Here is a 20,760-nt window from a genome sequence, read left to right on the forward strand (position 1 = left end):
ATGAAGATTCTGTATTGGAACATTCGGGGTGTTAGGAAGGCAGCAGGGTTGTGCGCTTTACGTCTACTGGTGAAGGAGCATGCCCCGGATGTGTTATGCTTGGCTGAACCCATGGTTCAGGTATGTAAATTTCCTGTTATTTTCTTTAGTCAATTGGGGTATGCTGTGGATTTCATTCATAATTTTCGGGATGACAAAGTCCCAAATTTATGGATTATATGGAAGTTGGGGGTTTCGAGACCAGTTGTTGCAGGTATGTCTGATCAATATATATCAGTCATCTTTGATTGGCCAGGTAGTAAAGTGGGTATTTCTTTTGTACATGCAAGTTCTTTTAAAATTATGCGTAGGCAATTGTGGTTAGATTTGGAGTTGTCGATATCAGATTTGGTTCCGTGGTCTGTGATGGGGGATTTCAATGCAACCCTGTTCTCGCATGAGAAAAGAGGTCCTGGTAAGTTTAATCTTGGATCAGCTGCTGAATTCCAGGCAATGGTTGATGCGTGTGAATTGCTTTCTATCCCTTCTCAGGGAAAGAAATTCACTTGGACTAATAACCGTCGAAGGGGTCATGCAGTTGCAGTGTTGGATCGGAGTTTTTGTAATGGGAAGTGGATAGATGTGTTTAGAAATGTGAAGCAGCGTGTTTTGGTGTCTTCGGTATCAGATCATGCTCCTTTAATGGTTGTCTCTGATGATGTTCAAAGACCTACAAATATCCCCTTTAGATTCCATAGCTTTTGGATGGAAAATGATCAATTTATCTCTGTGGTTGAGGAAGCTTGGAAAACTTCGATAGGGGGTAATCCAATTTTCGTTCTGGCACAAAAATTAAAGCAGGTCAAGGAGAATTTAAAGGTTTGGGCGAGGGCCAATTTTCCTAACCTGAATGATGAGGTCGATAAAGCAAAGCTGGAATTAAAGAAGGTTCAAGATATGATAGAGGTGGCTGGGATGAATGATGAATTATTTAACAGAGAGGCAGATGCAAAAACAGTATTATTGAAGGCCAACCAAATGTACGAGAAGTTGTGGGCTGAAAAAGCTAAACTGAGATGGATGAAAAATGGAGATTGTAACTCGAAGTTTTTTCATCTCTCCGTGAAGCTTAGGAGGTTGAAAAATCAGATCACCTCCCTAAAAAAGGAAGATGGAACTTGGGTTTCAGACCAACAGGGAATATCATCTTATGTCTCTGATTTTTTTGAGAAATTTCATGAGGCTGATGAAATCACGGTTCATAATGACCTTCTTGATAATATTCCCAGAGTGTTGGAGGAGGAGGACGTGGCAAGATTGGAGAGTGTCCCGAGTGGGGAAGAAATAAAACAAGCTGTTTGGGATTTAGATCCTGTAAGCTCTCCAGGTCCTGATGGGTTCCCAGGTAGTTTCTTCAGGCGATGTTGGACTATTGTTGAGGGTGATTTTTGCAGGGCAGTGAAAAAATTCTTTGAGGAAGGGCGGCTTCCTAAAGGAATAAATAACTGCTTTATTTCCTTGATCCCCAAAGTTGAGGGGGCGGCCTCTCTAGATAGGTTTCGACCTATATGTATGGGGAATTTTTATTGCAAAGTGATATCAAAAATTCTATCTTCAAGATTACTTGTTGTTTTGCCTAAATTGATTTCGGAAGAGCAAGGCGCTTTCCAGCAGGGTAAAATAATTTCAGCAAATATCAGCCTCGCCTCAGAACTGTCAAATTTGATGCATTCTTCAGTTAGGGGTGGTGGAATGGGACTGAAGCTCGACGTTCAAAAGGCGTATGACTCTCTAGCTTGGGAATTCCTCTTTGCAGTTCTGTGCAAATTTGGGTTCTCATCTAGGTGGATTTCTTGGATTCACAACCTTCTTCTATCCTCCAGAGTATCAATTTTGGTGAACGGTGGCCCGGTGGGGTTCTTTGGGGTTGGTAGAGGTCTCCGACAAGGAGATCCTTTGTCTCCCTTTTTATTTATTCTAGCAGAAGAGGTTCTCTGTCGAGGTCTTAGAAGCATGGTTCAGAATGGTTTGATAAAGTCTCTTCCTGGGCCTCGAGGTGTGTTAACTCCCTCCCATTTATTGTTTGCTGATGACATTTTCATTTTCATTAATGCATCTGCTCAGTTTGTCAAAAATCTTAAGGCTTTTCTTGATAAATATCAGGCATTCTCTGGCCAGATATTTAATCTAGAAAAAAGTAGTTTGTTCTTTGGAAAGGTTGCCCCTCACAGGAAACATTTTATAAGTACTTTTATGGGAATCCAATCTGCAAGGCAGCCTACTAAATATTTAGGTGTGGAGCTCTTCAAGGGGAGAGTTCAACGGGACCACATGTTACCGCTGATGGATAAAATCAAGAAGAGGTTATCGGGATGGAAGGGTCGGATTCTCTCCATGGCTGGTAGGGTGGAGCTGGTTAAATCAGTGATTTCAAGCATCCCAATTCATAATTTCGGGATTTATTGGTGGCCAGGAAGCTCAATAAAATTAGTAGAAAAGTGGATGCGAAACTTCATATGGTCTGGTGACATGGAGACAGGGAAGAAGATAGTGGTGAAGTGGGATGAGGTATGTAAACCTACCAGGGAAGGCGGTCTTGGCATTAGGAGGTTGCGAGATGTTAATTTTGCATGCCTGTGCAAATTAGCATGGCAAATCAAACATGGAAATTCTCTAATGAGTGTTTTCTTTCGTGCCCGTTTTCTGAAGATTGATGGTTCGCTGAAAACTACCTACCTTTCCTCTTCGATATGGCCTGGTCTTAAAAAGGTGTGGCGGTGGGTACAGTCTCATGAGCAATGGACTGTTAGGAATGGTCAGAGGATAAATTTTTGGAAAGATAGCTGGCTGGGAAAGAAGTCTATTGAGGAGATGTATGGTTTGCAGTTAGATATCTTTGATTCGATGCAGGCAAAGGTTTCTGATTTCATTTTCCAAGATGAGTGGAATTTTCCCCAGGTGAGCTCTGAATTTTTTCAAAATATCTTTGATCAGGCCAAGGATATCATAATTTCAGATCTGGATGATATTTGTCATTGGGAATTAAATTCATCTGGAGTTTTTACAATAAAATCGGCTTGGGAAAAAGTAAGGGAATCGCCAAAGGTGGGGTGGTATTCATTGATTTGGAATTCTCATCTTCAGCCTCGCCAATCGGTGTTTGGATGGAGAATGTTGAAAAATAAGCTCGCTACTGATGATAATGTGAAAAAGAGAGGGGTTTCATTGCCATCTCAGTGCACTCTCTGTGGCATAGCGGAAGAGTCAATAAATCATACCATGTATGAATGCTCTTTTGTAGTTTTCATGTGGCAGAAATTTTGTTGTTGTTTTGGGTTTAGGTGGCCTGGATTTGAAGGAGTTGAAAGTTTGATAGCTTGGTGGAAAGATCAGGCCAAGAAGACCATCTTTAAAGGGGTGTGGCTGAAGGGTTTTGTTTTAATCCCTTACTTTTCTTGGTTGGAGAGGAATGGAAGAAAATTCGAAGGAATCTCAAAATCAAAAGAGCATTGTTTTGGCCAAGTGAAGAGAGAAATTAGCTGCCAAGAGTTGGTTCATTCAGGGGCAGCCATCTCAATTTCGGATCTTGTCACTGCAAGAAGATTGGGTATTTCAGGGGTGCGGAGAAGGCCTCGGGAAATCTTCACTATTTTCTGGTGCCCTCCTAATCCAGGTTGGATAAAAATCAATTCGGATGGTTGCTCTATTGGTAATCCAGGGAAGTCTGGAGCAGGGGGAATCCTTCGCAATGAAAAGGCAGAGGTAGTGGCAAATTTCAGAAAATTTCTAGGAACTCGCACAAATTTTGAGGCTGAATTTTTAGCGCTTATGATAGGGATTGAATTAGCTAAGCAGCATAATGTGAAACGGCTCTGGATAGAATGTGATTCAGTTGCAGTTGTGACTATTTTTCAGAAGAGGCAAAGTCCATGGATAGCTCGGCAAAGATGGATAAATTGTATTTCTTATTTGGAGGATGTGGAATGGAAAATAACGCATTGCTATAGGGAAGCAAATTCAGTGGCGGATTTTTTGTCAAAGTCAGCTGCTCGTTTTGAAGTGTCAGAGCCGATTTCAATTTGGCCAACTCTAGTTCAAATGGAATTAGACATGGATGCATCGGGTCGGCCTAGGTTCAGATTCACCTAGGAATTTCTTTTCTTTCCAGATTTTTTGTTTTTGGTGGAGTTGGGTAGTTGCGTAATTCTGCTGATGGCAATGCCGAAGGTGGAGTTTCTGCTTCTCCCTCTCTTCTTAGTGTGAGTGTTGGGTATTTCTCCCTTCCTCATCTGATGTACTATATTTCTTTTTTCTTCTTTTTCATTTTAATATACATGACTTTTTAGCGAAAAAAGGAGAGGTTGTTGAGTGTGAGTATGACTCTAGAGGTTGAGTTCGAGTGGGATGCTAATTGTCCTGATAGGGAGAACACATGGAAAAGAGAATTATCTCCTTTTGTGAAATTTTTCAATATTCAAACGCTATGATATCCCATGGACGATAAGATCCTATGTAAAGAGCGGGCTCGAATCTTTTGTATGTTGGTCTATAAAGATGAACTAAGATCTTCTCATATTGCCACTTTCATATTTCTTTACTTATTTATGGGAAAAGTGTAAGATCTGGAATTGGAGACCATATTCGAATGAATATTTGATTGTCAAGGTAAGAATATATACAAAGCAAAGATCAGAAACCAAAATTTTGAGCCAAGTGATTTCATAAGTAGCAAAGGTCAACAAGATATTCAGCTTCAACAGAGGACCGAGAAATAGTATTGTTTCTTTGACTTCCAAGAGATGGGGCTGGTTCCAAGGAAGGTGCAGTAACCGGCTATAGATCATCATGTAGTAAAGTAAGCATCGCAATCTAAGTCAAAGAAAGCTAGTAAAATGAGGTAAGATATAAGAGACGTCCCATGAGGGAGTGCTAAACAGCAGGATTGGAAAGATGCTTGCACAAGAAGAGCCGGAGTATGGGAATTGGTGCTATTAGAAAAAAAATAGCTCCAAGCCATAGCCTTATACAAGTATCTGGTGAGCCGCCCTTCCTAAAGAAAGGCAACTTTGACAGAAAATTAACATTAACTTCCTCTACACCTGCACTTGGTTCTCATGCAATGGGTGCACGCAATTGATTCCAGCGATGGCCTAAGAAGTTACCTTCGATCTTGAATCCTAAATTGAACGAGGAAGTTTGAGGCCTTCAGCAGAGGCAGAGCCTAGCTATCTAATGGCATTGTGTTTTTTCTTTGCTAAATATCATTTGTATTAGGAAGAAGAAATAAGAATTTACAAAAAAATGGTAGAGAACTCGAGCAAAGATTCAAAAAAATATTGAGACAAAAGATGCAACAATAATTTATCCCATCTTCGACATGGCCATTAGTAGTATAAGATCACCATGCATAAAAAAAATATTATATATATATATATATATTTTTTTTTTTTGAATCTGCCTTGGGCATCCACTTCAAGTTGATCTTGAATCCATTAAGATTTGGCCCAAAAGTTGTCTTCCTTTTCTCACCTTACTATTTGTCAAACAACCCAAGCTTAGGTTTTTTGTCAAAATGACCATAGATTTATTAACCATATAATTTATTTTTTTCCTTTAGTACGCAAGAAGAAGGTACCCATCCATGGGTTGCCCAGATGGTTAGGCTGTCTCAGGTTCAATTCCCCATATGTTCATTTGTGATTTAAGTGAAGACCATGGCGATGGGTTACTGCGATAGTCTCCTCGAGGATTAGTCGAGGTGCGGGTAAGCTGACCCGGACACATTGTTTAACAAAAAAGAAAAGAAAAAGAAGGTAAAACTGAGGTGACATTCAATAGCCACATCAGTCATTTATTTTCTCTCACTTGTTTGGGTTTATTCTTGGGGGAAATTAGTTGGAGAGTGCCTAAGGCCCTAAGCCTTAGGGCTTATTGTTATTTTTCTCGATATCAGAATGCCTACTCTGCTGATGACAATGCTGAAGGTGGAGTGGGTCCTCTTTTTGAGGATAATTTTTGTAATTAATATAGGGATGCCTATGTTAAAATCCTATACCATTCTTTTCTATTATTATTAATATACACTTTGCTAACATATAGCAAAAAAAAGTTGGAGACTGGCTAAACCATAAGGGGGAGATTGACAGAGGTAATTTTTCAGGCAAGGTGGGTCAATTCCTCCAAACCTCAGGCCCCCGGGCTCTTTCAATATTAATCTACAAACTCACGCGACAAAATAGAAGACATCCTACCTCAACAGCTTCGCCCAGAAAAAAAAAGTCATGAAATGAAGAACAGAAAACTTCATTGTTTAGAGCTACAGTTAATGTGGCCCGCCGCCAGCCACTTTCTGGATGTTGTTGCTGGGTGGTGCACTACATATCTTTCCCTCTGTTTGGGTGGGGAGACCCATGCATTCTTACTGAGCTCTACAGAGGCACCATCTCAAATCTTCCGCCGCAGGCTGGCCCTAATTAATTGATAGACCCTAATGTTGTCAACTCAATAGAACTTGAGATATGAAGGGTCAGTTCTTGATCCCACTTTGTGACTCTGCGAGACCATCACCTTAGAGGCAGTGGGTTTTACAATTTTATATGTTGTGGGTTCAAGCCAAGCTCATCCACAACCAAAAACTTCACCCATTGTAGAAAGCACTGTTGCTTTCATGGCAATAAGTTAATAAAATATGCACTTAACTTGTCAATTTTTTGTTGGTAAACATAACTTTATTCTTGAAAACGTGAATTACACATGGATTTCGAAATACAAGCTTCAAGAAACCATAGAGTGAAAAGGGATCGGCCAGAGAGTCATCCAAATCAATTAATGGGTTGTTGATATGAAAGCATACTTTCAGACTTCCTTATGATAAATAGGTATTTTGTTTGTTTTTATGATACACATATCACTTGTTTTGAATATATACTTGTATTTTTGTTCTTGAATTTTTAAATAGAAACCGTAATGAGAATGTACTACGCCCACATTGTATTATTATGGTGCATAATTGTTTACAACGAAATTTTAAAATAGGATACACTAGGAGTTAGCATTCTTTAATTTTTCTATACGTACAAATTTTTAATTTTTATTTTTATTTTTAATTTTTAAATTTTTTTTAATTTTTTTTTATTAATTTTTTTTTTACCTAAGGGGTCAGTGTAGTTGGCTTGGAGGGGACACAGTACCCTCAGGAAGCAAGGTCCCGTGATCAAACCTTCGCCGCTGCATCTAACTTCTTGAGGCCACCGCATGAGAGTTTCTGTCTCAGACTGACCAGATCCTATGTAAGTAATATCATACTGACTCCAAGAACTAGTCAGGGTACATTTTTTTTCCTCTTATAACCAATTTTATTAACTATGGTTATTACTTTTATGCTTTTAATTGTTGGATCCTCATCTGTTTCACGCATGATTTTGCACCTAAGCTGTGTTCCAACCTTACAATTAGATGAAAATTGGGGCCCATGAGATGTGAGATTGTAGAGTTAACTCTCTGTCGGTTCATCGAAACAGATTATTTGTAATTAAAAATATAGCATGAGATAGCTGCCTGCTCATGTGGTTCCCGCATCAATGGGGGGATTTTTAATTTCATACGGGTGGGCATGGTAATTTTGTATGCCCCTGCGTCTGGGCACTAGGATCACATGATTAGAAAACTTTATTTTTTCCTTTAAAAATAAACATATACAACAACAAAAGACAAAACTAGTAGAGGGTCGGTTCCCACCTTTTACAGTCTTCTATCCTCCATTGGCAGAGAGGCCATACATGGTGACGAATGCATTATAATCATGGCACTTATTCTATCGTGTGAAAGATTATTATTCTGTCGTGTGGATGAGTGATGTGACATATCTGACTGTTGGATATTTGTAAATGGCATACCCTTTCACAAATATCCATGCAACTCTTCTCGTACTATGCACTCTCTTTGTGATCTTGAGATTGAAATGGTTGTTCTACATATAATCTGAACAACTCTGAGTGGGCTGAAACTTCACATGTGAATAGAATACCGTGGGTTCTTTTGGTATACAAAATCTCATGTCTCATTTAAGTTGCTATGTGGCAAAAATGATGGATAGTTACAAAAATCAAATGCACTAACATTGTGATAACAACTAAATTAACCTTCCTCGTCTTCATGGGATGAACCCTCAATAGGGAAACATAGTTAGAATTTTTTAATTAAAAAAAAAATCATAAAAAACACCTGGATGGGAACGCTTTAATGATTAATGGTGATCAATCATAATTACACTTCTAGACAATCACATTTCTCTTACAGACGCAAGCTCGCCTAATTGGCCCAAACAGATTATGATTCTCCACTATTTCCCTGTGTTCTTAGTGCCTACAGTTAAAATTGTCCTCCCACTAATTCAGCTTAACAGAACCAAATCCTCTATAAATTCCCATCTTCAAACCAGATCTTAGTGTAGCTTCATTGGATATTAATTTCCCTGGAGGAAGGAGACAGGTATGTACTCAACCATTGTTCAGTTTTTAAGTCAAGTCACCAGTTCTAAAACTTCCTAATGAAATAGTGGGAGGAAGTTCAATTTTGGGCAAACCTCTTTGTAACTATGTTTTCTGATTTGGTTTGCTTCTTCTGCTAATAGTTATGTCGAAGGTGGAGTAGCGATTTGAATTTTATTTTTGTAATCAACCGTCCAAACACTAAGAATGTTAGAGCAAGTGAAACGGTAGCTACTAAAGCTTAAACTGCTTGTTTTTCCTTTCTTGCTAGTATTGCATGATGAGCCCAGACTGCAAATTAAACCATCCATGTTTCGTTGCAATATTTTTTTGCTATAAGGTCAGCAATTTATTAAACCATGCATGTTTCATTGCAATATTTTTTTGCTATAAGGTCAGCAATTTATTAAACCATGCATGTTTCGTTGCAATATTTTTTTGGCTAAAAGGTCAGCAACGAAACATGCATGGTTTAATTTGTAATCTGGGCTCATCATGCAATACTAGCGGGGAAGGAAAAACAGGCAGTTTACGTTTTAATAGCTACTGTTTCACTTGCTTTAGTATCCATTTCTTTCAAGGAATGGAATATTATCAAGCACCCTCCATCATTTCATATAATATTTATGGTTCTACCTTCTTGTTAGCAACTGGTTTTCATGTGATTATAGATACTCTTTTCCCATTATTATTGGCAGGTAGTTGATCATGAAGAATTTACTAGTACTCGTAATGGCCGGGCTGATCTTGGCATCTCTGCAAGCCGATGCAGCACGGAAAGTAAATATTGGTGGGAAATTAGGAGGGGGAACTGGTGCAACCGATTTCATGGCTGAGAAGACAGGCGTTTCGGCGAATCCTGTAGTTGGTTCTCAGGTGGCCGGAGTGGTTAAAACCACCAGTGATAGCGATGATGACCAGAACAACAGCTATGGAAATTATGGTCATGATCAAGGATCCAATACGGACTCCCACCATGTGTATGCTGATGATCGTATTCCTCAGTATCACCATTAAGCTTATCATCATCAGGGAATAAGTGTTAAATGTAATTTAGGGTTTGCTTATATTGAATAAGGTCGAATGAACATGTTTGTTGCCTATAACAAAGGAAGCATGTTTCATTTCCCAGAAGGTCATGGTTCCAACCTATAAGGTTGTTGTAGTGTATGATATATATAGTGTGTTATAGTCTGTGGTGCATGTACTTGTGTGACAGACTCATGGCTTCCTTAAGGCCAAATATGTTAGTAGCTTGTGGTTTCAATCTATGATCAGGTGGTTGGTTATGGATTTTTAATAATATATCATCTTTTCCTTCATAAAGGAAAAACCATCTTAAGACATTCCACCATAGTTGCTAGGGTTTTTTTTTTTGGTTGGAGTGAAAACAAGAAATTCCATTAGATAAAATACAATAAGGAGAATCTCTTTCTCAAAGACGGAAAAAGGGTGGTTGAAACCACCAAACATGAACGTGAGATGATCAAGAATCAAGTATTCCCCTTCTACAAGTGAATAAGATAGATGGATTATAAATAATTGCCTAGTGCATTTGGTGACGTTGTGGTGCGAGAAGCCCAATTCAAGTCTATTAATTGCCTATTAAAAAACAAAATCTAAAACCATGAAAGAAAGTGCTAAACTAATTAAACTTCCTTTTGTTGGATGGACCAACCCAAAACCGTGAGGATTAGGGGGGGGGGGAGAGAGAGAGAGAGTGAGTGAGAGTGAGTTCCTCGAATATATGAAGATACCAAGTACCTGAACAAAGTGATGTGAGATCATAGATAACAACCATATTAGAAGGGCACACCCAATGCACGAGGCTCCAGCATGTGCGAGGCTCGGGGGGGGGGGTAAGAAGTACACAACCTTACCCCGAAAATGTAGAGAGGCTATTTCGACAATAACCATATTAGAAGGTCCAACCAAAAAACAACCTATGGCATTAGGTGGAGAGAGTTCCTCAAATATATATTTTTATACGATAAAAGGTCATTTGTAATAAAAAGGAAAAATGAAAAATAATTACAAATCTACCTAGAATATCCCATGAATAATTAAACCAAATTCACTCATGACCACTTCCTAGTTCCCACCTTCAGCATTGCCATCAATAGGAAGAGATCACAAGGAAGACAACAAGATAAAAGAAACACATTCAGAGGATAATAAGTGGCTCCACCAATTCTACACACTGACCCATCCAATATTGAGGTCTTCCCAGACCATTGGCATGGAGATGCTCAAAAACATAGGGAGACCACACCATCATAGGACTTGATCTTTCGTATTTTGCAGTAGACTTGGCAAGATGATTAGCAACAGAATTAGCTTTACAGTAGCAATAAGTTAATTTCCACTCAGAATTAGACAAGAAACTCTGGAGCGCTGACCATTGCTGCAAAACAAACTATGGGACCAACCCTTTAAAAACTATTATCATCACTGCCACTGAATCACATTCAATCCATATCCTAGGATATGAATAATCCCCAAACCAATAATTATTGTGGGAAACTCTGCCTTGAAGTTTGTGGTTGCACCCCAAGTATGATCTGAAATGAGCGACTACTTGTGCATTATTGTCCCTAAAACACCTCATGCCCCTGCCCTACCTGGGTTACTAAGTGAAATGAGTTCCTCAAGTATATATGAAGATACCAAGAATCTGAATAAGTCGGTGTGGGACTATAGCTGCCATAAATTTCATTCATTGTTCATCCTAACAAGGTTTAGCTTAAAGATGTTTACCAACTGCCTGGAGGAAGTATGTAAGTATGAATGAGGTTCCTCTCCCCTACTCACCCACCATGGATTGTGTGAGATGGGGTGTGATGGTTACCCACAGAGGAGGGGATCTGATGCCACTTGGTGCGTGATACTAGCTTTCTCTCATAGGATGTTAATGGATAGAGGAATGAAGTATTAGATATCAGATTACTTTTTTCACTGAATGAGGATTCCATCTGAGGTTTATTTAGAACTTTTACTCATAAATTAATTCGAAGTCCTTTGTTTGATCCCATTATCAAGTTTTCCTTATTTGAATGCATTACTAGTACAATCATCCTTATTTTGAAATCCTTCTCCATTCAACCTCCCATTGCACAATTTGCATTATTATCGATTGTGGTTCTGTAAATTTGTGGATGGCAGAGAAACAAATGAGGGTTTAAAATTTTTGGGCTGAGATCAAACTATTAAAGATTATTGATTCATCCCATCAATGTTAGTCCACCTCCATGATGATGTGATTGCCTTCGATTTTGCCGGACAAAGGCAGACTCCATGTTTCCCGGATTGTTGTGTCTGGATAGATCTGTTAGAGGATCTGACTGGTTCCATTGCTGCTGGACAGTTACATTTACTTGGGTGAGACAGGTGTCAGCACGGATAGACGGTGGCAGATGGTTTGGACAGTGATCATATGGGTTGGTGATCTGTAGTTGAGATAGTCAACTGTATGAAGAAGTGCATACGTGGAGAGCAGATTACTTTCCACTTGGAGAGGATAGGTGATTTCGCGGCAATAGACCTTTTTTTTTTTTTTTAAATCGACTTACAATACGAGAGAACTTAAGATCATATCAATTCACACTAAATTCCTTTTGTAACTGATGTGGGATCCGTATATATGAAATCTTGATATGGAAAGCAGTAGTAGTTCAACGTATTTCGACCACAATGGGAAGTACCTATTTGTAAAGGGTGTTAATTGATTCGATTAATTGGCTTATATAATTCGATTTAGTTCAGTTCATACTATAATTGATAGAAATTGAAACTGAATATTAATTGAATTTTAATCCATTCTGATAATACTGTTATTATTTGTTCGGATTTTAAATATTCATTTACAGTAGCACTTGTTGACAACCTATTCAATTATTCCAAGTGGTTGACAGTGCCTACAGTTATCTCATCCATATATAAGATTTTATTTCACTTATTCATTTTAGTCTCTTCAGATCTTAAATGAGTCCTCTCTTTTACATCCTTTTGTAGCACATGATAATCATCAACAGAGAATTTTTCCTAGACCAGTAACCACTACTACTACTGCTGGAGGCAATACTACAATATTTCAATTCATTAGAGTAAAGATATTACCTCTTTGGTGATGTGCTAATTATTATGATTCACATCCTTGATTAGTTATTGGTATGGATTCATTTATTTGACTAAGTGACTAAACTTTTATCATGGCCAAAATCTCTATAATGACTATAGCCTAGGTCTCTACCAAAAAAAGACTATAGCCTATGTTACGCATCTATGCGATGACCTATAGCCGATTTACCCAATGTAACATTTTCCAATGTTGGAATAGGACTATTGATTTTACCACAAAAAAAAAAAAAAAGGACTATTGATGTATTGAGAAATGATAGCACTAATAAATGTCACTTGCTTGTACACGTGCTCTTTAATATCTAAAAAATTTCCACCAAAAGAAAATGCAATTTTATATCTTTCAATACCAACATGGAGGGTTTTTTTTTTTTTTTACCCTATATTGATTTGGAGTGCCTTATGACGCAAGTTGAAAATAGGAGAGTCGAACTTTGTGACTTTCTCGAAGCATACAGTCTAATTGCAAGGCACGAACTAATTGAGTAAGTAGTTGTCTTCACACACAAACGATTGGAGGTCGGTTCATAAGTTTTTATTGGGAGATCTCAATTATATTATCTTATTTATTTTGGTAATCATGTTTACTTATTTCACTTTTTTTTATGACATCCGATTAAAAGTGTCAGATAGTTTGAGTTTGATTTAAACGATTGGATTCAGTTCATAATGTGATTAATAAAATTAAAAATTGAATTGATTATTAATCGGTTTTTTGTTTTCAAATTCAACCCGATTATTAACTGGTTTTGAAATTAGTTCGGTTATGTGGTTTTTGTTAATTCATTTTTTTATTTTTTTAGGTGAACAAAGAATATATTAAAAGAAAATCAAATAGATACAAACCCAATATAGAACAGCTACAAAACAACAAGAAGAGAAACCGAAGCTCAAAGCAAACAAAACTTAATAAAAATTTTGAGAACATAAAACCAAGATTGGTTTATCGATTCTCGTTTAAACGGTTCGATTCAATTTCATTAGAAAATTTGATTATAAAATTAAAACCCTTACATGTGACTGCTTATTCCTACTAGAAATAACTCATTTTAATTTGCAAAAGGGATTACCATTACACTAACGTCCATCAGCTTATGTGTAATGCACTTTCCAAGCTATTGGTCTTGTTAAAAAAGTAGAACGACCAAGGAGATGAGCATGTTTGTAATGTAAATGTTGAATTATCTTGTATAAATCCTAAGTTGTATACAAATGTTTCAAGGGATAGGATAAGCCCAACATGAAGATATTTTCAGTGCTCACCATCATCATTTTGCATTTTCTTATTGGCATTCATCAAAATTTGCATTTATTAAAACCTAAGTTACAAATTGTCAAATGTATAATGTAATTGTGGAACACAGTAATTATCATCACATATTTATCTTTTGGCATTCCAAAAATAATGGTAATCACATATTTCTCTTTGGGCATGTTAGGGATAAAGTTGGAGATTCAAGATGGGCTGATGACTCCAGTGAAATCAAAATCAAATTGTCTCATTATAAAATTGAAGAAAGGGAATCCAGCATGGATTATTAGTGCTTTGTCATTTCAGCCTTGGAATGGTGTTAAGTCTGCTGGTCTCTTCAGCCTGTTTCCATAAAAAAAAAGGAGCGAGGACATCTCAGCCCAAGTCCAATCCTAATGTTCTCATAACAACCTAGACCTAGGTTGAGCTGGGATATCTCAGCCCAAGCCCAGCCTTGGTCGGATTAAGCTCAACCCAGGCTGGCCCTGATTGACTCTAATTGGGGTAAGATGGGCTGGGATGGTTTGTGTTATGGTTTAGTCTTTATGATGGTTTTGATTCTTAAAAAACAAAGAATGTGTTATCGTATATGATATATATTTATAATTTATTTAAGGGAGAGGGTTTCTTGAAAGGCAACGTAACCCCTGTGCTTATGCGAGGACCAAAGAGAATGCACATGGAAGCATCAATAGGAGCATGATTTTTGTCTTTCATGAGTGATGGGGCCGTCCTTTCACCCCTCTCTGTGTCTAGGAGTAACGGTTATACTAACTTACAAACTATATTTATATATTAGTAAAAAATCCACATGCATATGCACGTGTGACCATAGACTCGGAGAGAAAGAAATATAAGGGAGAAATTTGTGGAGAAAGGGAGTCAGGAAGCTTATTCGAAGATTGAAAGATTTCCACCAAATGCTAGGAAAAGTACTGTGTTAAGAGCAAGTTTGTGGAGACATAGAGTATGAACTAAGTTTTCCCAAATCTATCAAGCACTAATGATCACAGGATCAGTAAAAAGGTCAATTATGTACAGTTCTTAAGAAACACAATGTTTGTGGGATTGAAAAAAAAAAAAACATAATGCAAGGAGGGGAAAACATTCAAATGTTTCTCGCCGGAACTCCCTGATAGCTTCTATTCTTGCTAGAGCTTCAATTCGATCTTCCAAAGATCAAAAGGAATATTAAATAAACTAAATCCCTCAACCATGTAGATGCAAACAACTATTAAAAAATATATCGCCTAAGAGCTCATAACCACTTGAGTGCTAATCCAAATGGAGCTCATTCCCATTGCAAGAACCCGAGTCCTTCGCCGAATGGAAGGAATTCCAATCATATGGGCCCGTGTCTTTTGCCCGGTGGAAGGAATTATGCAACTCATTGATTTAGAATTACAATAGAGAATGGAGGAACATGGGAGAGGGTTGGGGAGTGGACATTTTCAATGTGGATTTTTTTTTTTTTTGGGGGGGTGGTGTGGAGGGTGGAGGGTGGAGGGGAGTGGGTAATCAATCCCACATATTGCAAAAGCTTCCCTTGCAAGCCAAAATCCCATTCATGCCACCACAAATAACCACTTCTGATTTATCTACTTTTGCTATGTATGATTGTTGCTAGAGAAGATGATAACTCCCTCAATATTCTTGTATATCCGCTTTTCTCCTCTCAAAATCAACAAATCTCTACCAAAGTTCTTTAGAAAAAAAAAAAAAGGCAACTACGGCTTCAAGGAATTAAGGCTTTTTGGTACGGAAACAAAACCAAGTGATGTAGGCAAAAAGGATGGCCTCTGTGTGAAAGAGAGAAAAAACAAAATGTCTACATCAAACCAAATGATTTTTAATCATATATGATATCCATTAAAGCGATTAGTAATTTAAGATGATTATAAAATATTAATTTTTAAATTTCAAATAATGATAGACAATTACAACATTTTTTTAGACAATCAATGGTTAAATGCTATTCTAGGGGGGGGGGGGGAGGAGAGAGAGTCTATAAGTGATTTAGTTACTATTTACCTAGGACTAAGAGACTCGACTCAAACTTAATATTAATTCGACTAAACTTTCACTTTAATCAAGTTTCTAACTTGTCCAAGTGTTGAACCAAGTTGGTCTAACTCATCTGTTAATATCGTGGAAAAATTACAAAAAGCCAACCACTTCCCCTCCTACAGAATTCATTTAAAAAACTGTTTTGTTATTCCCATAACATTGCCGTTGAGGTTAAAATGAAAATATAAATGAGGGGCTTAGTGGATTCGAACCACCATCTCTTGAGGTATGGAAGTATCTCCCACACGAGTACTCTACCAATTGAGTTAAAGACCCATATTTAAATTATAAAATCCATAATCAAAGAAAGAGGAAACCAATTATGAGACTCACAGTAGTTGCAGAACATAATGTTGATGCTGAAATTTCTACTTTTATTGTACACTAATGTCTTGTAATAAAGCACTACAAGATAGTAGTATACAAGTATTTAAAAAAATGTACAGTAAATGAAATAGAATTTTCAAAGAGGATAACAAATAGTATAAGAATAATTCAAGTGTTAATTAACATTACAATTGATTTTATATAGTCTTTGGATTAAAGTCAAATTCATTTCTAGTAACGTCTTAAAACATGGTTTAGGAACTGTACAAAGATAATTAACCAACATGTCTCAAGTTATCATCTAGACCAACAAACAAGCAGTGTGGACAATTTTGAGAAAGTGGGAAGAGAGAGAGAGAGAGAGAGAGAGGGAGAGAGACCAAGCTATACTTACGGTGTTACTGAAGAGAATGGTAAGTCCAAATGGAAGTTAAAGATGTTCCTTTGTAAGTCTAAGATAGCATGAGGTTGGTTGTCTCCTTTGGACCTGCAAAAGAGAAACAAACCATGAAGTAAGGATGCTTAGCTCCCATGTTGAGACAATTGTAGAACAATGTGCATTCCTCCTTCCAATCTGTAACCTATCAGTCTAGCAGTATCATAGTGATTTACATGGACTATGATTCCAAGTTCTATCAGTTTAGCAGTATCAGAGTGGTTTGCATGGACAATGATGCCTAGTTCGAGTAAGAAGGCCGCTGTTCTCTTTTAAAGTTTTCGGGCCAATTGCTTAATTGCGAAAAGGTGCTTTTCTTGCAAACACCCGTTATAAACTATCGAATAACCACCTTTACCAATCAAATTATCTACCCAATCATAGGGGGAAGAAAGAGAGATGAACACTATAATAAGAAAAAAAAATCCATAAACCAAAGAGTAACACTATTAAAATTATAGAATTCAATTTCTAGAAAAAATTACTAACCAGAGCTGAAATTTTTAGCCGCAATATGTACTTCTGAAAGCATGAAGTGCTTCCACGACAATTTTAGATGGTGAAACTCAGTTTCTTCAGATGCATTGATTGTTGTGCACTGTTTTTCTCTGACATTTCTACCTTTCTTCCATCTCCTTTGCCATATCTACAGTTGCTAGATCTAACAAAGGAGCATTCTAAATTGAGTGGAATATCCCCCCCCCCCCCAAACAAAAGAATTTCTTAAGTAAGCAGAATCTCTTTTTTTTTTTTTGGTAAAAGCAGAATCCTATCATAGATAATTAATAGAATAGAAAACATATGAAAAGAGATCAACTATATAGGTTGCCTATAACTACCTTGAAACTGTAAAACATGTGAAAATGGTGATTGAAGAAATTTAATGAGATACATGAGAATTAGAGCCTTGGGAAAGAACTTATATATCATTACCTTGCCATATGATTTTTTTCCCCCTTTTATTTTCCAAAGACTGGTTGGAAACTATAGCACATTATGAAATACATTGTTTTTTTTCCCCCTTTTACTTGCCAAAGACTGGTTGGAAACAATAGCACATTATGAATTACATCGCATTTGTAACATTCCATCAAAACAAAGTAGAAGGAAGGGAAATCAGGAAATAGGGAGATTGCTGAGAGAAAAAATAAGAAAGGTAAAAGAACTGTTGAATGCATTCTCTTTACATATACTAATCATATCTCATAGATGAAACTTTTTCAAAACAGTGTTTTGGGACCGGCATCCACATCTGTGCCAATCTTCCTTAGATTAGGGATAACCTCAGTCTTATTGTACTCTCTAACTTCTTTTTATGAGTTTAGAGGTCAATTTTTCGCATAAAATTCCCAACAGAATTCAGAAGGGCACAGAACGACAAAGAATGCTAACCATGAAAATAAAATTTCTTGGTCATCTCAGTTTAATCTAGGCAACAAGGAGAAGAACATAGTTGGTTGTGAGAGTCACAGTTTTCAGGAAATAATGTTTGATTCTAGTAAGGTGGATTATTATAGGTTCTATGATTCAAATCAAATCAACAATTCAGGAGGGATATTCAAAAGCTTTCAGTTTTATTTCATACATTCAAGAATCAATAATTTCTGGAAAGGAAGATTATCATACTCAAGTAATGTGTATTAGGTAAAGAGTCGGACATTTATTTCTACATAACCTCGACAATAATGAAGAAGAATCCCGAATAACCACCAAATCTGGAAGAATAGACCTGTCGATTGGAGGAAGAATCCCATAATTATTCAGCCCAACAGCAATGTATCTTTCATTCCTCCCTAGTAAACACTGGTGACATGGCAATTTCGTCATCAATTCACAATTTCAGAAGTAGATCCACAGAAGATCCCAAAAGTAGATAGTGATCCTAAGGGCAATAGCTAGAACGTTGCCACTACCCTAATCAAGTAAATTCAAATAGTATTCAAGTGGTACAAATAAAAGAAAACAAAGAGATCATTATTTTGAATACAAATTGCTTCAAGTTTATAGCATAAGAAAAAGGTTAGTAGGAAAGAAGATAGTAAGTAAAAAAGATATAAAAACTAAAGATAATTAAAGATGAACTCACTTTGTAGGCCGATTTGGTTTACCACTAAAAATTAAAAACCAAATCCCTTGTACACACCATGATTCTGCTTTGCACAACAGAAATTGAGTTAGTATTCATTTTTTAACCTCTTTCTATCCACAGAAGTGAAATTGACATTGCTTTCCTAATTTAAGGCATTTCAGAATGGGAAGCTTATAAATCGGAAATGGATATGTTCAAAGCTCATTATTTTCTCTTATACGCTTCCCCTAGATTCCACACATATGTCAAGGACGAAGAACCAACTCAAAGTCCACTAAAGTTTCAAAATATCACCATGTGCCCTTTTCTTCAAATCTTGTTCAATGAGAGAAGTAGATAAACTGTGGACCTTCGAAAATGGTGTACCTAACCAAATTGCACAACCTACCTTTGATTTTTATTTTTTATTAAAAAAGAAAAGAAAAGAAAAGAAAAGAAACAATCCAAATTGAAGAATTGATAAGAAGAAAAGAAAAACGCAAGGGGCTTGAGGCTAGGACTTAGGATTTAGGAAATAAGAAGAACATTCAAACACCAGGTGGAGATGATAGATTTTTAAAGCAGGGGGATGGGATACCGTAAAAATTTATAACTAGACAAGTAGGTTTCCAAAACCAGGAACCTAACAAAAATTTATGAGGGACCATCTAAGAACATGCTCCAACTACCTTGTTCAATCTTAAATCAATATGCCAAGTAAAGACTCAAACTTGAATATGTGAATAATATGAAGAGGCCAACATGCAGCTTACAGTTGATTACCACAACTTATTAACTTAATCTTTGTTAATTCCACTAATGACCTGAAAACCAAGCTCAAAACTTTCTATGTTAAAATTGTTGCAAAACCACAAAGACATATGAAGAGGAAAAAAAAACATTCCAGTGTAGGCTTCGACCAAGAAAACAATGCACCCGACAAAGCTAAGGAGACACAATTTGCATGAATTCTTGTTCAAAGAATCAAAAGTCAAAAGGAAAAACCAAAGTGAAATTAGTGCAATACTTTACAAGCATGACATTCCAAGATCCACCTAGAACAAGTAGTGCAACTGGCTGTGCCGAAACTCATGAACCCACTCATTTGATTAAACTTGCTTGACTTACTCTGTCTCACTCATAGTTATTAAGGCGCTGGTAAGGCGTTGTTGAGGCGACGCCTAGGCGCTGATGCGGTCCAAAGGTCGTAAGGCAGCAGCATGCATTACAGACATCATGTAAGGCAGCCGCATCATGAGATAAGGCGACGCCTTATGACGCCTTATACACAAAGCGGGCCCCTTATGAACATTTTAGGATTTAATACTTTTTAAAAATTACTTTAGGTATATTCCAAATATCGATTTTTTATTGGTTAGGGTTCTAGGTTTAGGATTTAGAGTTTAGGGTTTAGGGTTTTAGGTTTGGGGTTTAGGGATTGGAGTTTAGGGTTTAGGATTTAGGGTTTAGTGATTAGGCTTTAGGGTTTAGGGATTAGAGTTTAGGGTTTAGGGTTTAGGGTTTAGAGTTTAGGGTTTTGGATTTAGGATTTATGGTTTAGGGTAAAGGGCTTTAGGGTTTAGGCTTCGGGGTTTAGAGTTTATTGCTTAGGGTTTTAGGGTTTAGGGTTTTCTATGTAGAGTTTAAGGTTTAAGTTTTAGGGTTTAGGGTTTTGTGATTTGGCTTTAGGGTTTATGGTCTTGTTAGCACTTGAGATGCATGGGAATATGGGATCAGCTTCTAACAACTAAAGTAACCCCACCAAAAAAACCAAAACACGATTCTCAGTTTCTCACAAAGGGTTTGGATTTTGAGTCAAGGGTTATGAGAAGGAAGAACCAGGCGACCAATCGATCTTGCTCTGACTTCTTCTTTCTTCTCCGGCAGCGGTAAGGTTACTCTAGCGAACAATCGTACCCCCTCTATAGGTATGTTTTTGGTTTTTTTTCTTTTTTTGTTCTCATCTTATTTCTTGTTCATGCCGCTACAGTGAGTTTTTTTTTTT

The 20,760-nt window shown here is 37.2% G+C and overlaps 2 protein-coding genes and 1 long non-coding RNA gene across 13 annotated transcripts in view; 2 read left to right on the forward strand and 1 right to left on the reverse strand.

Moving 5' to 3' along the window:
• On the forward strand, positions 1-6,004 carry LOC122066761. The gene is made up of 3 exons (XM_042630603.1): positions 1-1,384; positions 2,627-2,937; positions 5,933-6,004. The coding sequence occupies exons 1-3, from the start codon at positions 1-3 to the stop codon at positions 6,002-6,004; spliced, it is 1,767 nt and encodes a 588-aa protein (XP_042486537.1).
• Positions 6,005-7,405: 1,401 nt separating this feature from the next.
• Positions 7,406-9,794, forward strand: LOC122066763. The gene is made up of 2 exons (XR_006136459.1): positions 7,406-8,469; positions 9,167-9,794. It is a non-coding gene; the product is annotated as an uncharacterized LOC122066763 (long non-coding RNA).
• Positions 9,795-15,881: 6,087 nt separating this feature from the next.
• LOC122066760 overlaps positions 15,882-20,760 on the reverse strand; it is an 8,835-nt gene continuing 3,956 nt past the window's right edge. For 2 of the 11 annotated variants that reach the window (XR_006136455.1, XR_006136449.1), the window contains exons 3-4: positions 17,177-18,837; positions 15,882-16,738 (exon numbers count right to left, since the gene is read on the reverse strand). The gene's annotated coding sequence lies outside the window, so the exon portion shown is untranslated. The remainder of the gene's footprint in view (positions 16,739-17,176; positions 18,838-20,760) is intronic. The other 9 variants (XR_006136450.1, XR_006136456.1, XR_006136454.1 and 6 more) reach the window with 9 other exon arrangements.

Source organism: Macadamia integrifolia, unplaced genomic scaffold, assembly GCF_013358625.1.
Source record: "Macadamia integrifolia cultivar HAES 741 unplaced genomic scaffold, SCU_Mint_v3 scaffold2567, whole genome shotgun sequence".
NCBI lineage: Eukaryota > Viridiplantae > Streptophyta > Magnoliopsida > Proteales > Proteaceae > Macadamia > Macadamia integrifolia.

Coding starts and splice junctions, on each gene's coding strand:
- LOC122066761 (XM_042630603.1), top strand. CDS start 1: ATGAAGATTCTGTATTGGAACATTCGGGGTGTTAGGAAGGCAGCAGGG. Junction 1,385..2,626: donor AGGTCCTGATGGGTTCCCAG/GTAGTTTCTTCA, acceptor TGTGCAAATTAG/CATGGCAAATCAAACATGGA. Junction 2,938..5,932: donor ATGAGTGGAATTTTCCCCAG/GTGAGCTCTGAA, acceptor TCTCGATATCAG/AATGCCTACTCTGCTGATGA.